Here is a 19,200-nt window from a genome sequence, read left to right as displayed (position 1 = left end):
TAGAATAACATGCCAGGGATGGACACGTAGGATAACATGCCGGGGATGGACACACAGGATAACATGCCAGGGATGGACACGTAGGATAACATGCCGGGGATGGACACATAGGATAACATGCCGGGGATGGACACATAGGATAACATGCCGGGGATGGACACATAGGATAACATGCCGGGGATGGACACGTAGGATAACATGCTGGGGATGGACACATAGGATAACATGCCAGGGATGGACACATAGGATAACATGCCGGGGATGGACACGTAGGAGAACATGCTGGGGAAGGACACATAGGATAACATGCTGGGGATGGACACGTAGGAGAACATGCCGGGGATGGACACATAGGATAACATGCCGGAGATGGACACATAGGATAACATGCTGAGGGGGTTTACTGGCTGTAGAAAAAAACATCAGAAGCCAAAAACAGCCGCTGTAAAAATGTCCCGTGTGCAGGAGGACGAAGTGATCGTATACCCTCTCTTCTCAGCTGCATAAGAGCCGGGGGAGAAGAAACAGCAGCACACTGATCCTCTTAGTAAATGGCTGTGAAGGGGGGGGTATCAGAACAAGTTGGATCATTGGATTTTCCAGCATAGCAAGAGACCTGGCCATGCTGTGCTTTCATGCCTAGTGTGGACAGTTTTTAATAGGAAATCAGAGGGACTGGAAGGAACACCAGGGATTTCACACAAAGGAAGCAACACAAAGAGTAAAGGAGACTTTTTCATACAAGTACATGGTACAATCAGACATAGAAAATGTTGGGTTTAAATATTCTGTAAGCCTCCTATTAGAAAGTCTCTTCAGGACAAACAAATGGGCTATCCTTGCAAAAACACTTTGACATAAAATGTATCCTCCTGCAGAAAGTGACATTCTACTTATGAATTGATATTTCTAGGTTTGTCATGGCTTTCTTTTACCTTCTTCCGTAAAACATTCTTCCTATTTTTTAAAATGATTTCTGCTTTTTATACACTTTGTGTTCCACTCATATCCTCTTTCTGTAAACTAGAATACATTCAGACCATCCACCAGTGACCACACATCCTCCGCCATCCAGCTACCGCACCCTGGAAGGAGAGATGAGACTCTTCATCTTCATCAGTCTGTCCTTCCTAGGTAAGTGCTAAAACCAATTATAAAAGTTATTATTCGTATCTAATTTGTGGTCGGTCTGGGGACAGGAGGGATTGCAGCAGTAAATTATAGCTATTTACAATTGCTTGGGTATAATTTCAGTGTTTTATATTTTTTTTGTTTTCACACGAAATATAAGAAGATGAGAAATGGCAGTTCAAGACCGTTCATAGCTATGAAAATAGAAAAATCTGCGTTTCTGGTCAGTATTTTGCGCCAGTATGAGGAAATACGGGTATAGGTGTGTATATATGCACATATGGGTATAAATGGTACTGGATTTTGCATAGGGGTGTATTGCACGTGTGAATGAGCATGCGTGCAAATATGCACAAAACAAACATTGGAACTATGGGCAGCACAGTGGCTAAATGGTTAGCACTTCCACCTGGCAGTACTCGGGTTGTTGGTTTGAATCCCAGCCACAGTAACACCTGCCTGGAGTTTGCATGTTCTCGCTGTGCCTGCATGGGTTTTCTCCCACACTCCAAAGACATGCTGGTAAATTAATTGGATCCTGTCTATATTGGCCCTCCTATGTGTATGTATGAATGTAAGTTAGGGAACTTAGATTGTACTCCCCTTGAGGGTTAGGGACCTTAGATTGTACACCCCTTGAGGGTTAGGGACCTTAGATTGTACGCCCCTTGAGAGTCAGGGACCTTAGATTGTATGCCCCTTGAGGGTTAGGGACCTTAGATTGTACACCCCTTGAGGGTTAGGGACCTTAGATTGTACACCCCTTGAGGGTCAGGGACCTTAGATTGTATGCCCCTTGAGGGTCAGGGACCTTAGATTGTATGCCCCTTGAGGGTTAGTGACTTAGATTGTACACCCCTTGAGGATTAGGGACCTTAGATTGTACACCCCTTGAGGGTTAGGGACCTTAGATTGTATGCCCCTTGAGGGTTAGGGACCTTAGATTGTACTCCCCTTGAGGATTAGGGACCTTAGATTGTACGCCCCTTGAGGGTTAGGGACCTTAGATTGTACACCCCTTGAGGGTTAGGGACCTTAGATTGTACGCCCCTTGAGAGTCAGGGACCTTAGATTGTATGCCCCTTGAGGGTTAGGGACCTTAGATTGTACACCCCTTGAGGGTTAGGGACCTTAGATTGTACACCCCTTGAGGGTCAGGGACCTTAGATTGTATGCCCCTTGAGGGTCAGGGACCTTAGATTGTATGCCCCTTGAGGGTTAGTGACTTAGATTGTACACCCCTTGAGGATTAGGGACCTTAGATTGTACACCCCTTGAGGGTTAGGGACCTTAGATTGTATGCCCCTTGAGGGTTAGGGACCTTAGATTGTACTCCCCTTGAGGATTAGGGACCTTAGATTGTACGCCCCTTGAGGGTTAGGGACCTTAGATTGTACACCCCTTGAGGGTTAGGGACCTTAGATTGTACACCCCTTGAGGGTTAGGGACCTTAGATTGTACGCCCCTTGAGGGTTAGGGACCTTAGATTGTACACCCCTTGAGGGTTAGGGACCTTAGATTGTACACCCCTTGAGGGTTAGGGACCTTAGATTGTACGCCCCTTGAGGGTTAGGGACCTTAGATTGTACACCCCTTGAGGGTTAGGGACCTTAGATTGTACACCCCTTGAGGGTTAGGGACCTTAGACTGTATGCCCCTTGAGGGTTAGGGACCTTAGATTGTACACCCCTTGAGGGTGAGGGACCTTAGATTGTACGCCCCTTGAGGGTGAGGGACCTTAGATTGTACACCCCTTGAGGGTTAGGGACCTTAGATTGTACACCCCTTGAGGGTTAGGGACTGATGTGAATGTACAATATATATGTACAAAATTGACTGCACTGTACAAGTACCTGTAATAAATAAATGACATCCAGAAATGCTGATGCTCAAACATCAGTATTGTGTGCAAGAGGCTTTCCTCTGTCATAACACAGGAAGAATTTGTAGCAAAGTGGTCTGATGGACTTCTGCATTTTTTTTCTTGACATATGTTCCCAATGTTGCAAGGCATTTTAGAAAACATAAATAAATATATGATTGAACCTGGTTCTGATCCGGTTTTTGATCTATGATCACAATATTGCACAGTGCACTGGATTTTTTTTTCTTTTTTTTTATATGATCAAGATATACACATTTGGAGTAACTCAATATGTTTTTTTGTAAAAAAAAAAAAAAATCTTTTAAGATATATTGATGTGTATAGAATATTGTATTTTATTTTTATGTATTTTTTTGTATATTTTTGAAGCTCTGACATTAGTCTAGCACTTAGCTTTATGTTGACCTTTGACCCTGACCTTGGCCCAAACACTAACCCTGGCACTCAACTAGATCAAACCTTGATGTAGGTATTTTTTCTTTCTTTTTTCTTTTCTTTTTTTTATATTTATTGATTTTTTTTTTTTTACAAACAGTTGTTTTTTTTGTCTTTGCAAGGGGAGAGAGATACAATGTATCTCTCCCCTCTATTCAGAGAGTAAAAAAAAAGGGGGGTGGGCTTCACAGTGACTGATCACTGTAATAGCCAATCAGAGGCTATCACAGCGATCATGTGGCCCAGAATTGGAAGTCCTGGGTCCAAATTGTTAGAAGGGGACCCGGGGCTCTCAGTGACACCCTGGTGTTTGTGCTGAGAGCGTGCTGTGCGGCGCACTCCCAGCACAAAGACAGGTATGTAAATATGCAGCCCACGGAAAAAAGCCCAGTTCTTTGAGGACGCATATTTGTGTGACATCAGTGTCAAGGGGTTAAAGCAGAGTTCCACTTAAAAGTGGAAGCTCCGCTTATTTACCTCCTCCCCCCTGCCACTGCCATATTTGGGGGGGAGCAGATACCTGTTTTTGACAGGTACCCGCTCCCACTTCTGGCTCAGTTCACCGCGGCGAAGTGAGTGTATGTTCAGTACCTTCCTCCCTCCCGCAGTCTCCTGGGAACTTTAACAGGTCCCAGAATACTGCCGGACCAATTAGGAAGTGCAGCGCGACTCGCGCATGCGCAGTGGGCACCCGGCTGTGAAGCTGCAAGCTGTCACAGCCTGGTGCCCAGAGTAGAGATGCCAACGCCAGGGAGGAGAGAAGGGGAGCAGGGATGCCGAGAGTAAGAACATCACTGGACTCCGGGACAGGTAAGTGTGTGTTTATTAAACGTTTTTGTAGCTGCTGACTTTTAATAAACACAAAAAGGGCTGGAACTCCACTTTAACGACCTACTGTGTTCACAATGCAGCAGGGCAGCCACTCAGCACAGGATCCGGAAGCTAGTGGAGATCACATGGTGGTGGTGCCTATTGCAGTGATTTCCAGCTTCAAGAGGGATCCGATAGGTATGGTATATGCAGAGGTACATTAGTTCAAGCTAAACCAGCCCCCCCCCCCCTATTAACCTAGAATATAGCCCAAACATTTGTTTCCCATTGACTTCAAATGGAATGGATTCATCACCTGAACTTTAGTAACGTTTGCCAAAATTGCCTTACTTCGCACTGAGCCAATTCCGTAGATAAGTTTGGCTCATCCCTAGCCAGGAAGCACTTAGTACAGCCTCATAGTATTTTTCATTAAATAACAAACTCAGTAAAAAAACTGCATAAACCAATTTCTGGGGCAAATGATTGCTTGGCTGTTGCCAGAATGGGGACAACACTGAAAACCAGGCAACGGTTCTAAACCTTCTCAACTCTGTTCAGTAAAATAAGTTTTGGCCGGCGGCAGGCTTTACGTCATCTACAGTTGTGTCCAAAATTATTCAACCCCCAATGCTGTAAAGGGGTTTAGGGACTATAGTGTACATTTGGAATTGTATTCAGAATCAAATCCTACAAGGACGTTGTAACTACCCAAATGCAACTAAAATGACATCAATTGTTTATGTAATACAGTAGTAAATGGTTCTTATGTGGTTTCTTCATTGCCACAATTATTCAACCCCTTAAAGACTACCACTCTGAAGAACAGAGGTTCATACAGGTGCTTTCCATCAGGTATTGAAAACACCTGTGGATGTCACCGAGCAGCAATCAAGCATAATAAGCACCAATTAGGCAGCTTTAAAATGACTGTGATACTCAGCTCCTTCTAGACATTTACTGGTGTGGTTACAAACATGGTGAAGGCAAGAGAATGGTCCAGGAAGACAAGAGAAGAGGTGATTTCTCTTCACAGGAAGGGCAATGGCTATAAGAAGATTGCAAAGATGTTAAACATACCAAGAGACACCTTAGGAAGCATCATTCGCAAATTCAAGGCAAAGGGCACTGTTGAAACGCTACCTGGTCGTGGCAGAAAGAAGATGCTGACTTCGACTGCTGTGCGCTACCTGAAGCGTAGAGTGGAGAGAAGTCCCCGTGTGACTGCTGAGGAACTGAGAAAAGATTTGTCAGATGTGGGTACAGAAGTTTCAGCCCAGACAATAAGACGCACACTGCGTAATGAAGGCCTCCGTGCCAGAACTCCCAGGCGTACCCCCTTGCTGTCTCCAAAGAATAAGAAGAGTCGACTGCAGTATGCCAAAAGCCATGTGGACAAACCACAAAAGTTGTGGGATAGTGTTCTGTGGACTGATGAAACAAAATTAGAACTGTTTGGGCCCATGGATCAACGCTATGTTTGGAGGAGGAAGAACAAGGCCTATGATGAAAAGAACACCTTGCCTACTGTGAAGCATGGTGGAGGGTCAATCATGCTTTGGGGCTGTTTTGCTTCTGCAGGTACAGGGAAGCTTCAGCGTGTGCAAGGTACCATGAATTCTCTTCAGTACCAGGAGATATTGGATGGAAACGTGATGCAGTCCGTCACACACCTGAGGCTTGGGAGACGTTGGACCTTTCAACAGGACAATGATCCCAAGCATACCTCCAAGTCCACTAGAGCATGGTTGCAGAGGAAAGGCTGGAACATTTTGGAGTGGCCATCGCAGTCACCAGACTTAAATCCGATTGAGAACCTCTGGTGGGACTTAAAGAAAGCAGTTGCAGTGCGCAAGCCTAAGAATGTGACTGAACTGGAGGCCTTTGCCCATGAAGAATGGGCGAAGATACCCGTAGATCGCTGCAAGACACTTGTGTCAAGCTATGCTTCACGTTTAAAAGCTGTTATAACTGTAAAAGGATGCTGTACTAAGTACTAAGATTGAATGTCACTTGGGGGTTGAATAAAACTGATAATGCTGTGAGCACAGAAAAGACATTTGTGGTTATTTCATTATAACTGTTATGTTATATTTGTCTGACCTACAAGTGCCTCTTTAATGTAAATGTAAGCAAGATGACTGAATGATCAAAAGCAATGTCAAACTGGCCAAAACACTCAATTTCAGTGGGGGTTGAATAATTTTGGACACAACTGTATATATATGTAAAGGCATAGCACAGGGTATTTTCAGTGAATGCATATATTGAGCTACTACTGCACTGATGTAACAATTCGTGTTGTGACTTTGCGTTTTATTATTGTTATTGTAATAAATTGAGAGATTTGACTAGAGCGAGAAAGCACTGAATTTGCAGTCACTCTGCCTCCATTCCTAACAACCATCAAAGTAAGATCAGCCACACAAGAAGTGCATTGTTTTTTGTGAGTTGGCCAACCCATAAATATGCAGATAAATGGCAACCACCCCAATCTATAACTAGCCTCTACACTACGGTGCACATAGAAGAGGCTTTGCACATTAGAAATTTCCCGGCACACGTACCAGCTAGCCTGCAACAAATGCACGGTTGATTTGGTTTTGTTGCAAGGTAGCTGGTAAATGTGCTGGGAAATATTCTGTTGTTTGTATAGCACCCCACTAGTTAGCTAGGTTTTCTAAAGAGGAAGGCTAAGTAGCAGCCTGGGCATGAGTCAGCCAGGTCTTCTTAGGACATGGCTGAGGGCTCTGCAGATCAGTTCCCTGATGCCTCCCCCTGTTCTAGAGATGCGAGAAGTTTCTAGAAGGCAGTGGGAAGGGGTGAGGAGGGGCTGATCTGCATACTTAAGGGATCCTGACCACTCCGCAGCAGAACACTTGGCATGGGGGCAGGACAGCTCTTAAGTATGACTGAGCCTCAGCAGCAGGAAAAGTGTGGAAGATGGAGTAAGAGGCTGGATGCAGGAGCCTGGGAGGGGGGCCCAGTGGGAAGGGGCCTACCTACAGGCAGGAGTTGGAAAGGAGGATCACTTGACCTCACTGGTCCACAGAGAGAGGACTACCTGTAGAGCCAAGGAAGGAACCAGACAAGCAGGAGGCCTGAAGGCAGCTAACAACCCAACCAGCTTGTAGGTGAGCAACAGTGAGTAATCCTACACCCCATGGGCCAGATAAGGGGAGAGGGCATTCTGGTGGGAAACCTAACTAGCCTCGTTCTGGAACTGTGCATTTAACCTCCCTGGCGGTATTCCCGAGTGTAGCTCGGGGTAAAGTTTCAGTACCACAAGCGGTAACCCCGAGCTACACTCAGGAACACCATGCGACGCTGCTCCGCGATCCCTCGATCACTTACCTTGTCCTGCGCTCCCACGATGTCCCCCCTGCAGTGTCCCCGGCAATGTAATCAGACAGATGCTGGCATCTGACATCTGGGTTCCGTTCCCTGCAAGCGTCGGGACATACGGAGGACGGAACGGTGGGAAATTTTAAAATGACAAAAGTGACATTCACTAAAATCACATAGTATAACATTCCTGTATCAAACCATTTCACATACATTTTGTCCCGAGTGCTGCAGCGTCCCCCGGCCATCTCCTCCGGCCGATGCCGGCTTCCGTGTTCCGGCGGGAAATTTGAAATTTTTAAAAAATGTAATTTTTGCTGTCATTGCTGTTTCAATGCATTTCACATACATTTTGTCCCGAGTGCTTTGTCCGGCGCCCTGCCTGCATTTTTACTGTTCTTTCTGCCTGGAAACTGAGAAACGTCCATGGCGTCCAAAAAGTGTCCCATTAGGTCAAAAGTGGCTTTAGACCGGCTAGAGAACAGCGATAGTAAATCAGAACCACTTGCAGAATTGAGTGATAATGATTCGTGGGGGAAATTCCTCATCAGACACTGAAAACGATTCTGCGACTTTGCTCAGTGATGTGTGAACTTGGCGCTATATTTCAAATTTCAGTGTTTTTGGTTTGATTATATTATTGAATTAAATTTATTATTATATTATTATTTTTTATGATTATTTATTAAATTATAATTTATGATTTTGTGTTTCAAATTTTATCATACCCGGGATGTTTACTAGACTCTTGTTTGGACAGATTTCAGTGAGTTATTCCTAAGAATTACAGCCTACAATAAAAAAACAACATATTTCCATGCAAAAAAATGTACCGCTTTAAGCACAGAAATATGGACATAATCAGACCGCTAGGGAGGTTAAAGCAACAGATTCTGGGACCCGTTGCTCAGTACAGCTGGATGAGATGAGGATTCATCTGGGGTCTGGGGTGGTACACCAGGAGAAGCTGGAGAGCTCTCCAAAAAAGAGATCTGTTGTAGAGACTTGTAAATAGTTATTCAGGTGTTGCCCTCAGTTACAGTTCTCTTGGGCATCCCAGACACCCCTCAACCCTATCCAAGTTCAATACCCCTAATAAAAACCCAAAAAACAAGCTCACGGACTGCTTACTGCCTCTTGTGTGCAAGGTCTGAAGAAAATGCAGGTTGCCTGGCTGTGCAGGACTATAGGGGGACCTAACCTCAATGACTCCTAAGGGGGCAGTGCTACATTTCCAGCCCATACATATACTATATATGAGAAGGAGCAGTAAATCAAAACCATAATGTAGCCCTACAAAGGTCTATGGGTAATACACAAATATGGCTGCCCCCATGTACCTATATAATTACAAAACTATACAATTTTTTGGAACCTTAGGAATTATCACAGATTGATAAAATCATTGACATTCAGTAGATCTCTTCTACATGTGCATCTGAAAAATCATTGACAGGACTATACATTCCTTTTAACACATTGCCTCATCTGCTCATTTTAGGGATCGCAAAATCTTCAACGTGTATTTATCAGCTGAGAACTCGTACAGTGCAACCTGGAGGTTCTGTTACCATTTTGTGTTCATACTCCGATCCGGAGGAGCTGAGTGAAGATAAACAGATCGTTTGGGGGGAGGCAGATGGACATTATTGCGGATCTACCAAGATGATCCTCTCCCCTCCGGGAGATGTTACAGAGAAATATGAAGGAAGACTCTACAGAGAGAAGGATCCCAACAGGAACAGGACAGAATCTATCACAATTACAGGACTGGAACCAACTGATGGGCCTACGTTTTGCTGCCTACAGAACAATAGTAAACATAAATCTACATGGTGGAATACATATGGGACTCTTCTGCAATTTTCAGGTAAATGTTTTTTGATTTATTTCTAACAGCCAACACTTTGCTCATTTTTCAGGAACTGTAATTTAACCACTTGCCTTTTGATTACCCCCTTAATGACCTGGCCATTTTTTGCTATTCAGCACTGCGCTATTTCAACTGGTATTCATGCAATGTTGTACCCAAATGACATTTTACACAAATAAAACTTTATTTTGGTGGTATTTGATCACCAATAGGTTTTTTATTTTTTGTGATATAAACGAAAAAAGACCAAAAATTAAAAAAAAAGATATTTGTTTACTTTTGGTTATAAAAAATATAGAGTAAACTCAAAGTTAGTCATACATTTAGACCAAAATGTACTCTGCATTTAATATATGTATGTCTTTGGTAAAAAAAAAAGCCCAATACGTGTATATTAATCGGTTTGTGTGAAAGTTATAGCATTTACAAACTATGGTATATATATTGGAGTTTACGCAGCTTTTACTTTCTGACTGCTTATCACCTATCTTGAGGTGCTAAAATGCCAGGGCAGTACAAATGGAAGGTAGACACCCCAAAGAATTTGATAATTTTGTCACAGGGTTTTGAAAAAGAAAAAGTCTTGGGGTGTCTACTTTCCAAAAAGGGATCATTGTGGGGGGGGGGGGGGTTGCTTCTACTATTCTGACATTTCAGAACATTAAAGCTTCTGTCATACATCACCCACTCTTCTAACCACTTGAAGATCAAGCCTTTTTGTTTACTTGAAAAAAGGTTTTCTGCTAGAAAAATTTTAACCCCCAAACGTTATATATTTTTTTAAAGCAGAGGCACTAGAGAATAAAACAGTGGGTGTTGAAATTTTTTATGTCACATAGTATTTGCACAGCGATCTTTCAAACGCAAATTGTTTGGAAAAAAATACACTTTTTAGAATTTTAATGCACAAAAAGCACAATATATTGCTAATTGATAAGATATATAAGATGATGTTATGCCAAGTAAATGGATACCAAACAGGGCATGCTTTAAAATTTTGCATGCCAGTGCAACGGAGACAAATTGTGTAAATTTTTAATATCCATAGGCAGGGGCGGACTGACAACTCATGGGGCCCCCGGGCAATAGGGGATCATGGGGCCCCTGTATCCTTGCCCGAACTCAAAAAAGCCTATGAAAAAGGTACCAGGGGCATCTCACAGGGCCCCCTACTGACCCCAGGCCCTCGGGCAGTGCCTGAGTTTCCAAATGGTCAGTCCGCCCCTGGTTCCAGTACATTGCTGGTCCATGTTGGGCATATATGTAACAGCAGAGAACACAGACATATGATGAAACAGGTCTGTGGACTAATATGACCGCAATTCATTCTTTTTTGTAATGCCCATGTTGAGTGTTAGGCCAAAACAAATTCAGAAACCGTGATAGGCTTCCATGCGAATTGTCTAGCAAGAGCTGAGTTTGGGTAGTCGACCATGTATTGTTGTGCGTAGAAATTTCTTTGGCCCACAAGCAATTGGTACAATATTCCATGATAAACAGAAGAGGGGCTAAACGCTAGTGCTGGCAGCGAATGGGGCTGATCCTGCTAACACTGCATTTTTGGGGACACTATACAAAGCAGGCACTAGTATATTTCTGTTCGTGATCAATATATTGATCCGTACAAACACTGTACTAGTAATGGGGGTGATAAGCGACCTATAGCGTGAGTGCGATAGTATGCGGGCAATCTAACGCTAGCTGACCCTGGCTGGGTGGGGTGCTAACTAACCCTGATGTCGCTAGTGGCAGGAATACAGTGATCACTGAAAAATTCTATATACTGACACTACTAATGGCACTGGCTGGGTGATGGGGCGATCAAAGGGTTAATAGGGATGATCAAAGGGTTAAATGTGCTAATCTAACATGTGTGTAAAATGTAGCGGTTCTGCTCAGTGCCATGTTCCATCTTCTCTCCCTGGAAGGCATAGGGGCTAGCGGGGGGGGGGGGGGCGCACATGCTCACGCACACCCAGAAATAGAAAGCAACATAAGATTACGTTGCTTTGTCCAGAGCTGCCACTCTACTGCACATTCTTGGTGGGTGGGTGGGTGGGTGGCAAGTCGTTAAAAATAAAAATTCATAAAAAATTTCTCTCAATAATTTTTTGTAAACATATTTTATTTTTATTTTAATAATTCTTTTTTTTACAATTAAAAAAAAATACTTTCAGCAGAGTAGTGCAATGTTACCATAGTAACATTGTACTACTCTAGGAGGGTTATCTGGTCTCCCCGGACCCTGCATTCACTATAACCGCTCTCCCCGGACCCTGCATTCACTATATCTGGTCTCCCCGGACCCTGCATTCACTATATCCGCTCTCCCTGGACCCTGCATTCACTATATCTGTTCTCCCCGGACCCTGCATTCACTATATCTGGTCTCCCCGGGCCCTGCATTCACTATATCCGCTCTCCCCGGACCCTGCATTCACTATATCCGCTCTCCCCGGACCCTGCATTCACTATATCTGGTCTTCCAGCCACTGACACCAATGATGGGCACTATTCCTCTCACTGACACCAATGATGGGGCACTATTCCTCCCACTGACACCAATGATGGGACACAATTCCTCCCACTGATACCAATGATGGGGCACTATTCCTCCCACTGACACCAATGATGGGGCACTATTCCTCCCACCGATACCAATGATGGGGCACTATTCCTCCCACTGACACCAATAATGGGGCACTATTCGTCCCACTGACACCAATGACAGAGCACTATTCCTCCCACTGACACCAATGATGGGGCACGATTCCTCCCACTGACACCAATGATGTGGCTCTATCCCTTCCACTGATACCAATGATGGGGCACTATTCCTCTCACCGATACCAATGATGGGGCACTATTTCTCTCACCGATACCAATGATGGGGCACTATTCCTCCCACTGACACCAATAATGGGGCACTATTCCTCTCACTGACACCAATGATGTGGCTCTATCCCTTCCACTGATACCAATGATGGGGCACTATCCCTCCCACTGATACCAATGATGGGGCACTATTCCTCCCCCTGACACCAAAAATGGGGCACTATTCGTCCCACTGACACCAATGATGGGGCACTATTCCTCCCACTGACACCAATGATGGGGCACTATTCTTCCCACTGCCACCAGTCAATGGGCATTTTTTACTGCCACTGACAAGAAGAGGAGAAGAGAACTTTTTGCTCATTTGTGTGTGTGTGCATTTCACTTTGAGCTATTGAGCTCTATAAACAATATGCTACCTATATACCCCTCTAACAGATTTTCTTTGTTCAGATACAGAATACGTCACTCAGCTGGATGAACTGATGGCTGTTTCAGGAGAAGAGATCATCATCCCGTGTTATTACTCCAAGGACACCACGAAGATTACATTTGTCAGATGGTATATTGCAGACGGAGAACCTGACAAAAGTGGTCATAGATCCGTACTCCAAACACATGGAGAACATCAAGGGGGCCGGCACTCTCTGGTCAATTTCACCCAAGGCATCTCGCTGCGTATTCATGATATCAATCTAAATGATCATCAAAGTTATTTCTGCATTGTCTCTATCGCACAAAAATCGCTGCGAAGCAAACAGTTTACAAGTCTGATCATTGCAGGTAAACCATAGCATACATTGTACTAACACAGAGAACAGTAGAGGATGCCATTGCTGACCGCTCTGCCATTCCAGCAGTCTCACTGTTATGCCGAGCCGTTGGCGTCAGATTTTCTGACTCAATAAACCAGAAGAGATACGCAGGAGAGATAAGTCAGAGAAAGTCAGAAGTTTTTTCCTAACCCTGTAGAGTAACTGCAGCCATAGATCCGAGTAGCAAATTCTGTTGTCAGATTGCAATGTCCCAGAGGAAAGGAGGGATTCTTCAACTGTGGGATAAGGTGTCTTGTAACAGGAGAGGCTTGGCTGCCCCCCTTCCTTGTACAGCACCCCCAAATTCTGATAGGCATGGACTGTTCTGTAAAAGCACATGCAGCTTACAGGCATCCCACAAGCATGTTATTTAAAGTGTTACTAAACCCCGGACCCTGCATTCACTATATCTGGTCTCCCCGGACCCTGCATTCACTATATCTGGTCTCCCTAGAACCTGCATTCACTATATCTGGTCTCCCCGGACCCTGCATTCACTATATCCGGTCTCCCCGGACCCTGCATTCACTATATCTGGTCTCCCGGACCCTGCATTCACTATATCTGGTCTCCCCGGACCCTGCATTCACTATATACGGTCTCCCCGGACCCTGCATTCACTATATCTGGTCTCACCGGACCCTGCATTCACTATATCCGGTCTCCCAGGACCCTGCATTCACTATATCCGGTCTCCCAGGACCCTGCATTCACTATATCTGGTCTCCCAGGACCCTACATTCACTATATCTGGTCTCCCCGGACCCTGCATTCACTATATCTGGTCTCCCGGACCCTGCATTCACTATATCTGGTCTCCCCGGACCCTGCATTCACTATATCTGGTCTCCCCGGACCCTGCATTCACTATATCAGGTCTCCCAGGACCCTGCATTCACTATATCTGGTCTCCCAGGACCCTACATTCACTATATCTGGTCTCCCCGGACCCTGCATTCACTATATCCGGGCTCCCAGGACCCTGCATTCACTATATCTGCTCTCCCCGAACCCTGCATTCACTATATCCGGGCTCCCAGGACCCTGCATTCACTATATCTGGTCTCCCCGAACCCTGCATTCACTATATCTGCTCTGCCCGGACCCTGCATTCACTATATCCAGTCTCCTCGGACCCTGCATTCACTATATCTGGTCTCCCCGGACCCTGCATTCACTATATCTGGTCTCCCCGGACCCTGTATTCACTATATCTGCTCTCCCTGAACCCTGCATTCACTATATCTGCTCTCCCCAGACCCTGCATTCACTATATCCAGTCTCCTCGGACCCTGCATTCACTATATCTGGTCTCCCCGGACCCTGCATTCACTATATCTGCTCTCCCCAGACCCTGCATTCACTATATCCAGTCTCCTCGGACCCTGCATTCACTATATCTGGTCTCCCCGGACCCTGCATTCACTATATCCAGTCTCCTCGGACCCTGCATTCACTATATCTGGTCTCCCCGGACCCTGCATTCACTATATCTGCTCTCCCCAGACCCTGCATTCACTATATCCAGTCTCCTCGGACCCTGCATTCACTATATCTGCTCTCCCCGGACCCCGCATTCACTATATCCCGTCTCCCCGGACCCTGCATTCACTATATCCCGTCTCCCCGGACCCTGCATTCACTATATCCAGTCTCCTCGGACCCTGCATTCACTATATCTGCTCTCCCCGGACCCCGCATTCACTATATCCCGTCTCCTCGGACCCTGCATTCACTATATCCCGTCTCCCCGGACCCTACATTCACTATATCCGCTCTCCCCAGACCCTGCATTCACTATATCTGCTCTCCCCAGACCCTGCATTGAGGCCTTAAAAAGTCAGGACAGTACAGATATCCCCCAAATGAGCCCTTTTTGGAAAGTAGAGAGCCAAGGTATTTAGTAAGAGGCATTGTGAGTTTTTTTTAAAGTTGTAATTTTTTGTCACAAATTTTTGGAAAAATTAAGAAGTTAAAAAAATATATATTTTTGCATACAGAGTCATCATATATTTGGTGTGGCGGTGATCAAGGACACTGACTGGTGACAGTACAGAAAAAAAATTTAATTGTGTAGTACCCTCTAGTGTGCTACTAGAATAGTGTAGGCAAACCTATGACCAGGCCATTTTTTACAATGCATCGCTGCGATATTTTAATTGAAAATTGCGCGGTCATGCAACGCTGCACCCAAATGAGATTTATGGCCTTTTTTCCCCACAAATAGAGCTTCCTTTCGGTGGTATTTGATTGTGGCTGCGGTTTTTATTTTTTGCGCTATAAACAAAAAAAGACAGACAATTGTGAAAAAGAAAACAATATTTTTTACTTTTTGCTATAAAACATATCTAGTAAAAAAATTTAAACATCTAATTTCGCCATAAATTTAGACCAAAATGTATTCTGCTCCATGTCTTTGCTAAAAGAAAATCCCAAGAAGTATAAATTAATTGGTTTATGTGAGCGTTATAGCGTTTACAAATGGCGGTATAGATACTGGGATTTTTTTTTAATAGTAATGGGGGCGATCAGCGACTTATAGTAGGACTGTGGTGGGAATTCTGACACTGGAGGGGAACTGTCACTGACATCCCTAGTGACACTAATTCAAAAAAGCACTGACACTGTACTAATGGCACTGGACAGAAAGGGGTTAACATCTGGGGTGATCAAAGGGTTAACTGTGTGCTGTTTTACTCAGTGGTCTATGTTGTTTTTTTGCTGCCCTAGGCAACACAAAAATCAGGCACCCCACCCCAAAATAAAAAGAAAAAAGTGACTCTGCCTGCCACAACCAAAGCAGCCTTATGCTGTCACCCGTCCTGGATACTCTCCATCCCAATATACACGCCCTATAGTTTATCCCACCTACCCCAGAGGAATCAACCCCATACATATACCTCTGGGCAATTGATCTGCAAAGACTGGCCGCATTTAAGGAACAGAACAGTCCAGGATCTGTTTCTGTAAATTGTGCATTGACTCAGTGAAATTGGGCATTTCAAAACCCCCATTGCCCTATCCCAGTGGTCGGCAAGCCGCGGCTCGCGAGCCACATGCGGCTCTTTACAAACTTAAATGCGGCTCTGTCAGGGCAGGAGCTGAGGAACGGACAGGCAGGCCTAACAATGTAACGCACTGGCTGACGACAACCACCACCCACAGACCAAAGTCCCTCAGGGCGCGGAGTCTAAGTCCCAGGCTGCCCTTCACCAGGGCCCCTGATGGTGGGGATGGACTTGACGCAGCCAGGAACCAGGTCGCGGCCCCCGAGACACCTCAGCTGCGGTAATGGCCGCCGCCAATGGCGTGTAGCTGGTGGAAGAGACAAAAGAGTAGTCAGACAAGCCGGGGTCAACAACAACAGGACAGAACAGTACAGGACAGCAGACGAGAATCACAGGTCACGAGCCGGGTTCAGCAACAGAGGGTCAGATCAAAGGAGAATACAAAGAATAGTCAAGACAAGCCGAATCAGATACCAGGAGAGTCACGAGAGTCAGAACAGAGTAACAGCAACACAAAGACACAAGACACAAGTGCAAAGAGCATGTGCGGGCCACAGGCTTATATGTCATCAGCCACACCCCTCTGGAGGATGGACCACAGAAACCTGAAGGCATAAAAGGGCTCCCATCATGCACAGCAGAATCCAAGATGGACACCAGCACATGAAGTAACATAACCACAGGGAAAAGGTAGGACCTTGACAGTACCTCCCCCTCAAGGGCCCCTCCCCCTCCGCGGCTCAACAAAAGGTTTCTGAGGAAAGCGGGTATGAAAAGCGCGGAGGAGGGCAGGAGCATGGACATCCGCGGAAGGAACCCAGGAACGCTCCTCGGGACCATAACCGCGCCAATGAACCAGGAACTGTAATTGACCGCGCACCAATCGAGAGTCCAGGATCCGGCTCACCTCATACTCCTCATGACCGTCAACCCGGACAGGACGGGGCCGAGGAAGAGAGGTAGTGAAGCGATTGCAGATCAGAGGTTTCAACAGGGAAACATGAAAGATATTGGAGATCCGCATCCCAGACGGAAGGGCAAGTGCATAGGCCACCGGATTCACTTTGCGGAGAATGCGGAAAGGACCGACAAAACGGGGAGCCAGTTTGGGTGTGGGCACCCGAAGATTGAGGTTGCGAGTAGACAACCACACCCGATCGCCGACCTGGTATGAAGGAGCGGGCAACCGTCTGCGATCAGCCTGGAACTTCTGGCGCTGAGCTGAGTCCCTCAAGGCCCTCTGGATCTGCCCCCAAGAAGAACGCAGGGCAGCAAGATGGTTCTCCACAGCCGGAATGTCCTGTGGTGAGAACCTCTCAGGTAATACCGCGGGTTGAAACCCATAGTTGGCCATGAAGGGAGACATCCCGGTGGAGGAGTTGACCGCCGAGTTCCTGGCAAACTCTGCCCACGGCAGGAGATCGGCCCAATCATCCTGATGGTCTGAAATATAACACCGAAGGAATTGTTCTAAGGCCTGATTGGAACGCTCCGCAGCCCCATTGGACTGCGGGTGGTAGGCCGATGAAAAGGAGAGACTAATACCCAACTGGGAGCAGAAGGCACGCCAGAATCTGGACACGAACTGACTCCCGCGGTCTGAGACAATCACCTTAGGCAACCCATGCAGGCGAAAAATCTCCCTGGAAAAGACCGTGGCCAGTTCCTGCGCTGTGGGTAATTTCCTGAGTGGAATGCAATGGCACATCTTGGAAAACCGATCGACGATCATGAGGATGACCGTATGACCCCGAGACACCGGGAGGTCTACAATAAAGTCCATCCCTAGATGTGACCAAGGACGCTCCCCATTGGGAATGGGTTGCAGAAGACCCAAAGGGAGATGCCGTGGAGACTTATTCTGGGCACAGATCGAACATGCCGCTACATAAGAGGCAATGTCGGCACGGAGGGTTGGCCACCAGAATAAGCGAGAGACGACCCAACACAGCTGGTTCTTCCCTGGATGCCCGGCAGTTTTGGCGTTATGGTAGGTACGCAGCAGGCGGGTGCGCAATCCCTCGGGTACGAAACATCTACCCTCCGGCCTCCCGGGAGGAGCATCAGTTTGAGCCGCCAAAATCTGCTCCCCAAGGGGAGAGGTCAGACTGGTGCGAATGGCAGCCAGGATCTGATCTGGAGGTATAAGTGAGATTGGCTCAGAGTCCTCCCTGGACAACTCAGAGTATTGCCGTGATAACGCATCAGCCCTGACATTCTTGGAACCAGGCAAATATGAAACCACATAGTTGAAGCGTGACAAGAACAGAGCCCATCTGGCCTGGCGGGGTGTCAATCTCTTGGCCTCCGAAAGATAAGTCAGGTTCTTGTGATCGGTAAGAATGAGGACCGGAACCGCGGAACCCTCGAGCAGGTGCCTCCATTCCTTGAGAGCCAGAATGATGACCAACAACTCCCGATCTCCAATCTGGTAGTTGCACTCAGCCGAGGAAAGCTTCCTGGAGTAGAACCCGCAGGGAAGTAGGGGTCCATCGGGCGACCGACGCTGAGACAGGAGAGCCCCTACTCCCGTCTCGGAAGCATCAACTTCGAGGACGAAGGGCAACCCAGGATTGGGATGCGAAAGAATCGGAGCCGAAGCAAAGGCAGCTTTCAGAGCCTCGAAAGCTCTGATGGCCTCGGATGGCCACTCGTGAGGGTTACTCCCCTTCTTGGTTAGGTCAGAGAGAGGCTTTGCCAATGTGGAGAAGTTCCTGATGAACTTCCGATAGTAGTTGGCAAAACCCAGAAAGCGCTGAATGGGCCGAAGACCATTGGGACGAGGCCACTGCAGAACTGCCGCAACCTTCTGAGGGTCCATGGAAAATCCCTCCGCGGAAATTATGTAGCCCAAAAAGGCAACCTGGGATCGATGGAACTCGCACTTCTCGAGTTTACAAAAGAGTCCGTTCTCACGCAATCGTTGCAGCACCTGCTTAACATCCTGGACATGGGACTCCATGGAGGTAGAGTAAACCAAGATGTCATCCAGGTAAACCACTACGCATTGCTGCAACAAATCACGAAGGACATCGTTTATGAATTCCTGAAAGACCGCGGGCG

At 46.3% G+C, this 19,200-nt stretch overlaps 1 protein-coding gene across 1 annotated transcript in view; it reads left to right on the top strand.

Moving 5' to 3' along the window:
• The first annotated feature begins 1,029 nt into the window (after positions 1 to 1,029).
• The window catches only part of LOC149436679 (uncharacterized), a 59,565-nt gene continuing 41,394 nt past the window's right edge, over positions 1,030 to 19,200 (top strand). The window contains exons 1-3 of the mRNA XM_089661581.1: positions 1,030 to 1,134; positions 9,108 to 9,476; positions 12,768 to 13,097. Coding sequence (XP_089517707.1) covers positions 1,098 to 1,134; positions 9,108 to 9,476; positions 12,768 to 13,097 — 736 coding nt within the window. The 5' untranslated portion in view covers positions 1,030 to 1,097. The remainder of the gene's footprint in view (positions 1,135 to 9,107; positions 9,477 to 12,767; positions 13,098 to 19,200) is intronic.

The sequence above is a fragment of the Staurois parvus genome, unplaced genomic scaffold (assembly GCF_062004578.1).
Source record: "Staurois parvus isolate SC_StPar_1 unplaced genomic scaffold, SC_StPar_1.0 ptg001352l, whole genome shotgun sequence".
Classification (NCBI taxonomy): Eukaryota; Metazoa; Chordata; class Amphibia; order Anura; family Ranidae; genus Staurois; species Staurois parvus.
This window is presented reverse-complemented; position numbering and strand designations above follow the sequence as displayed.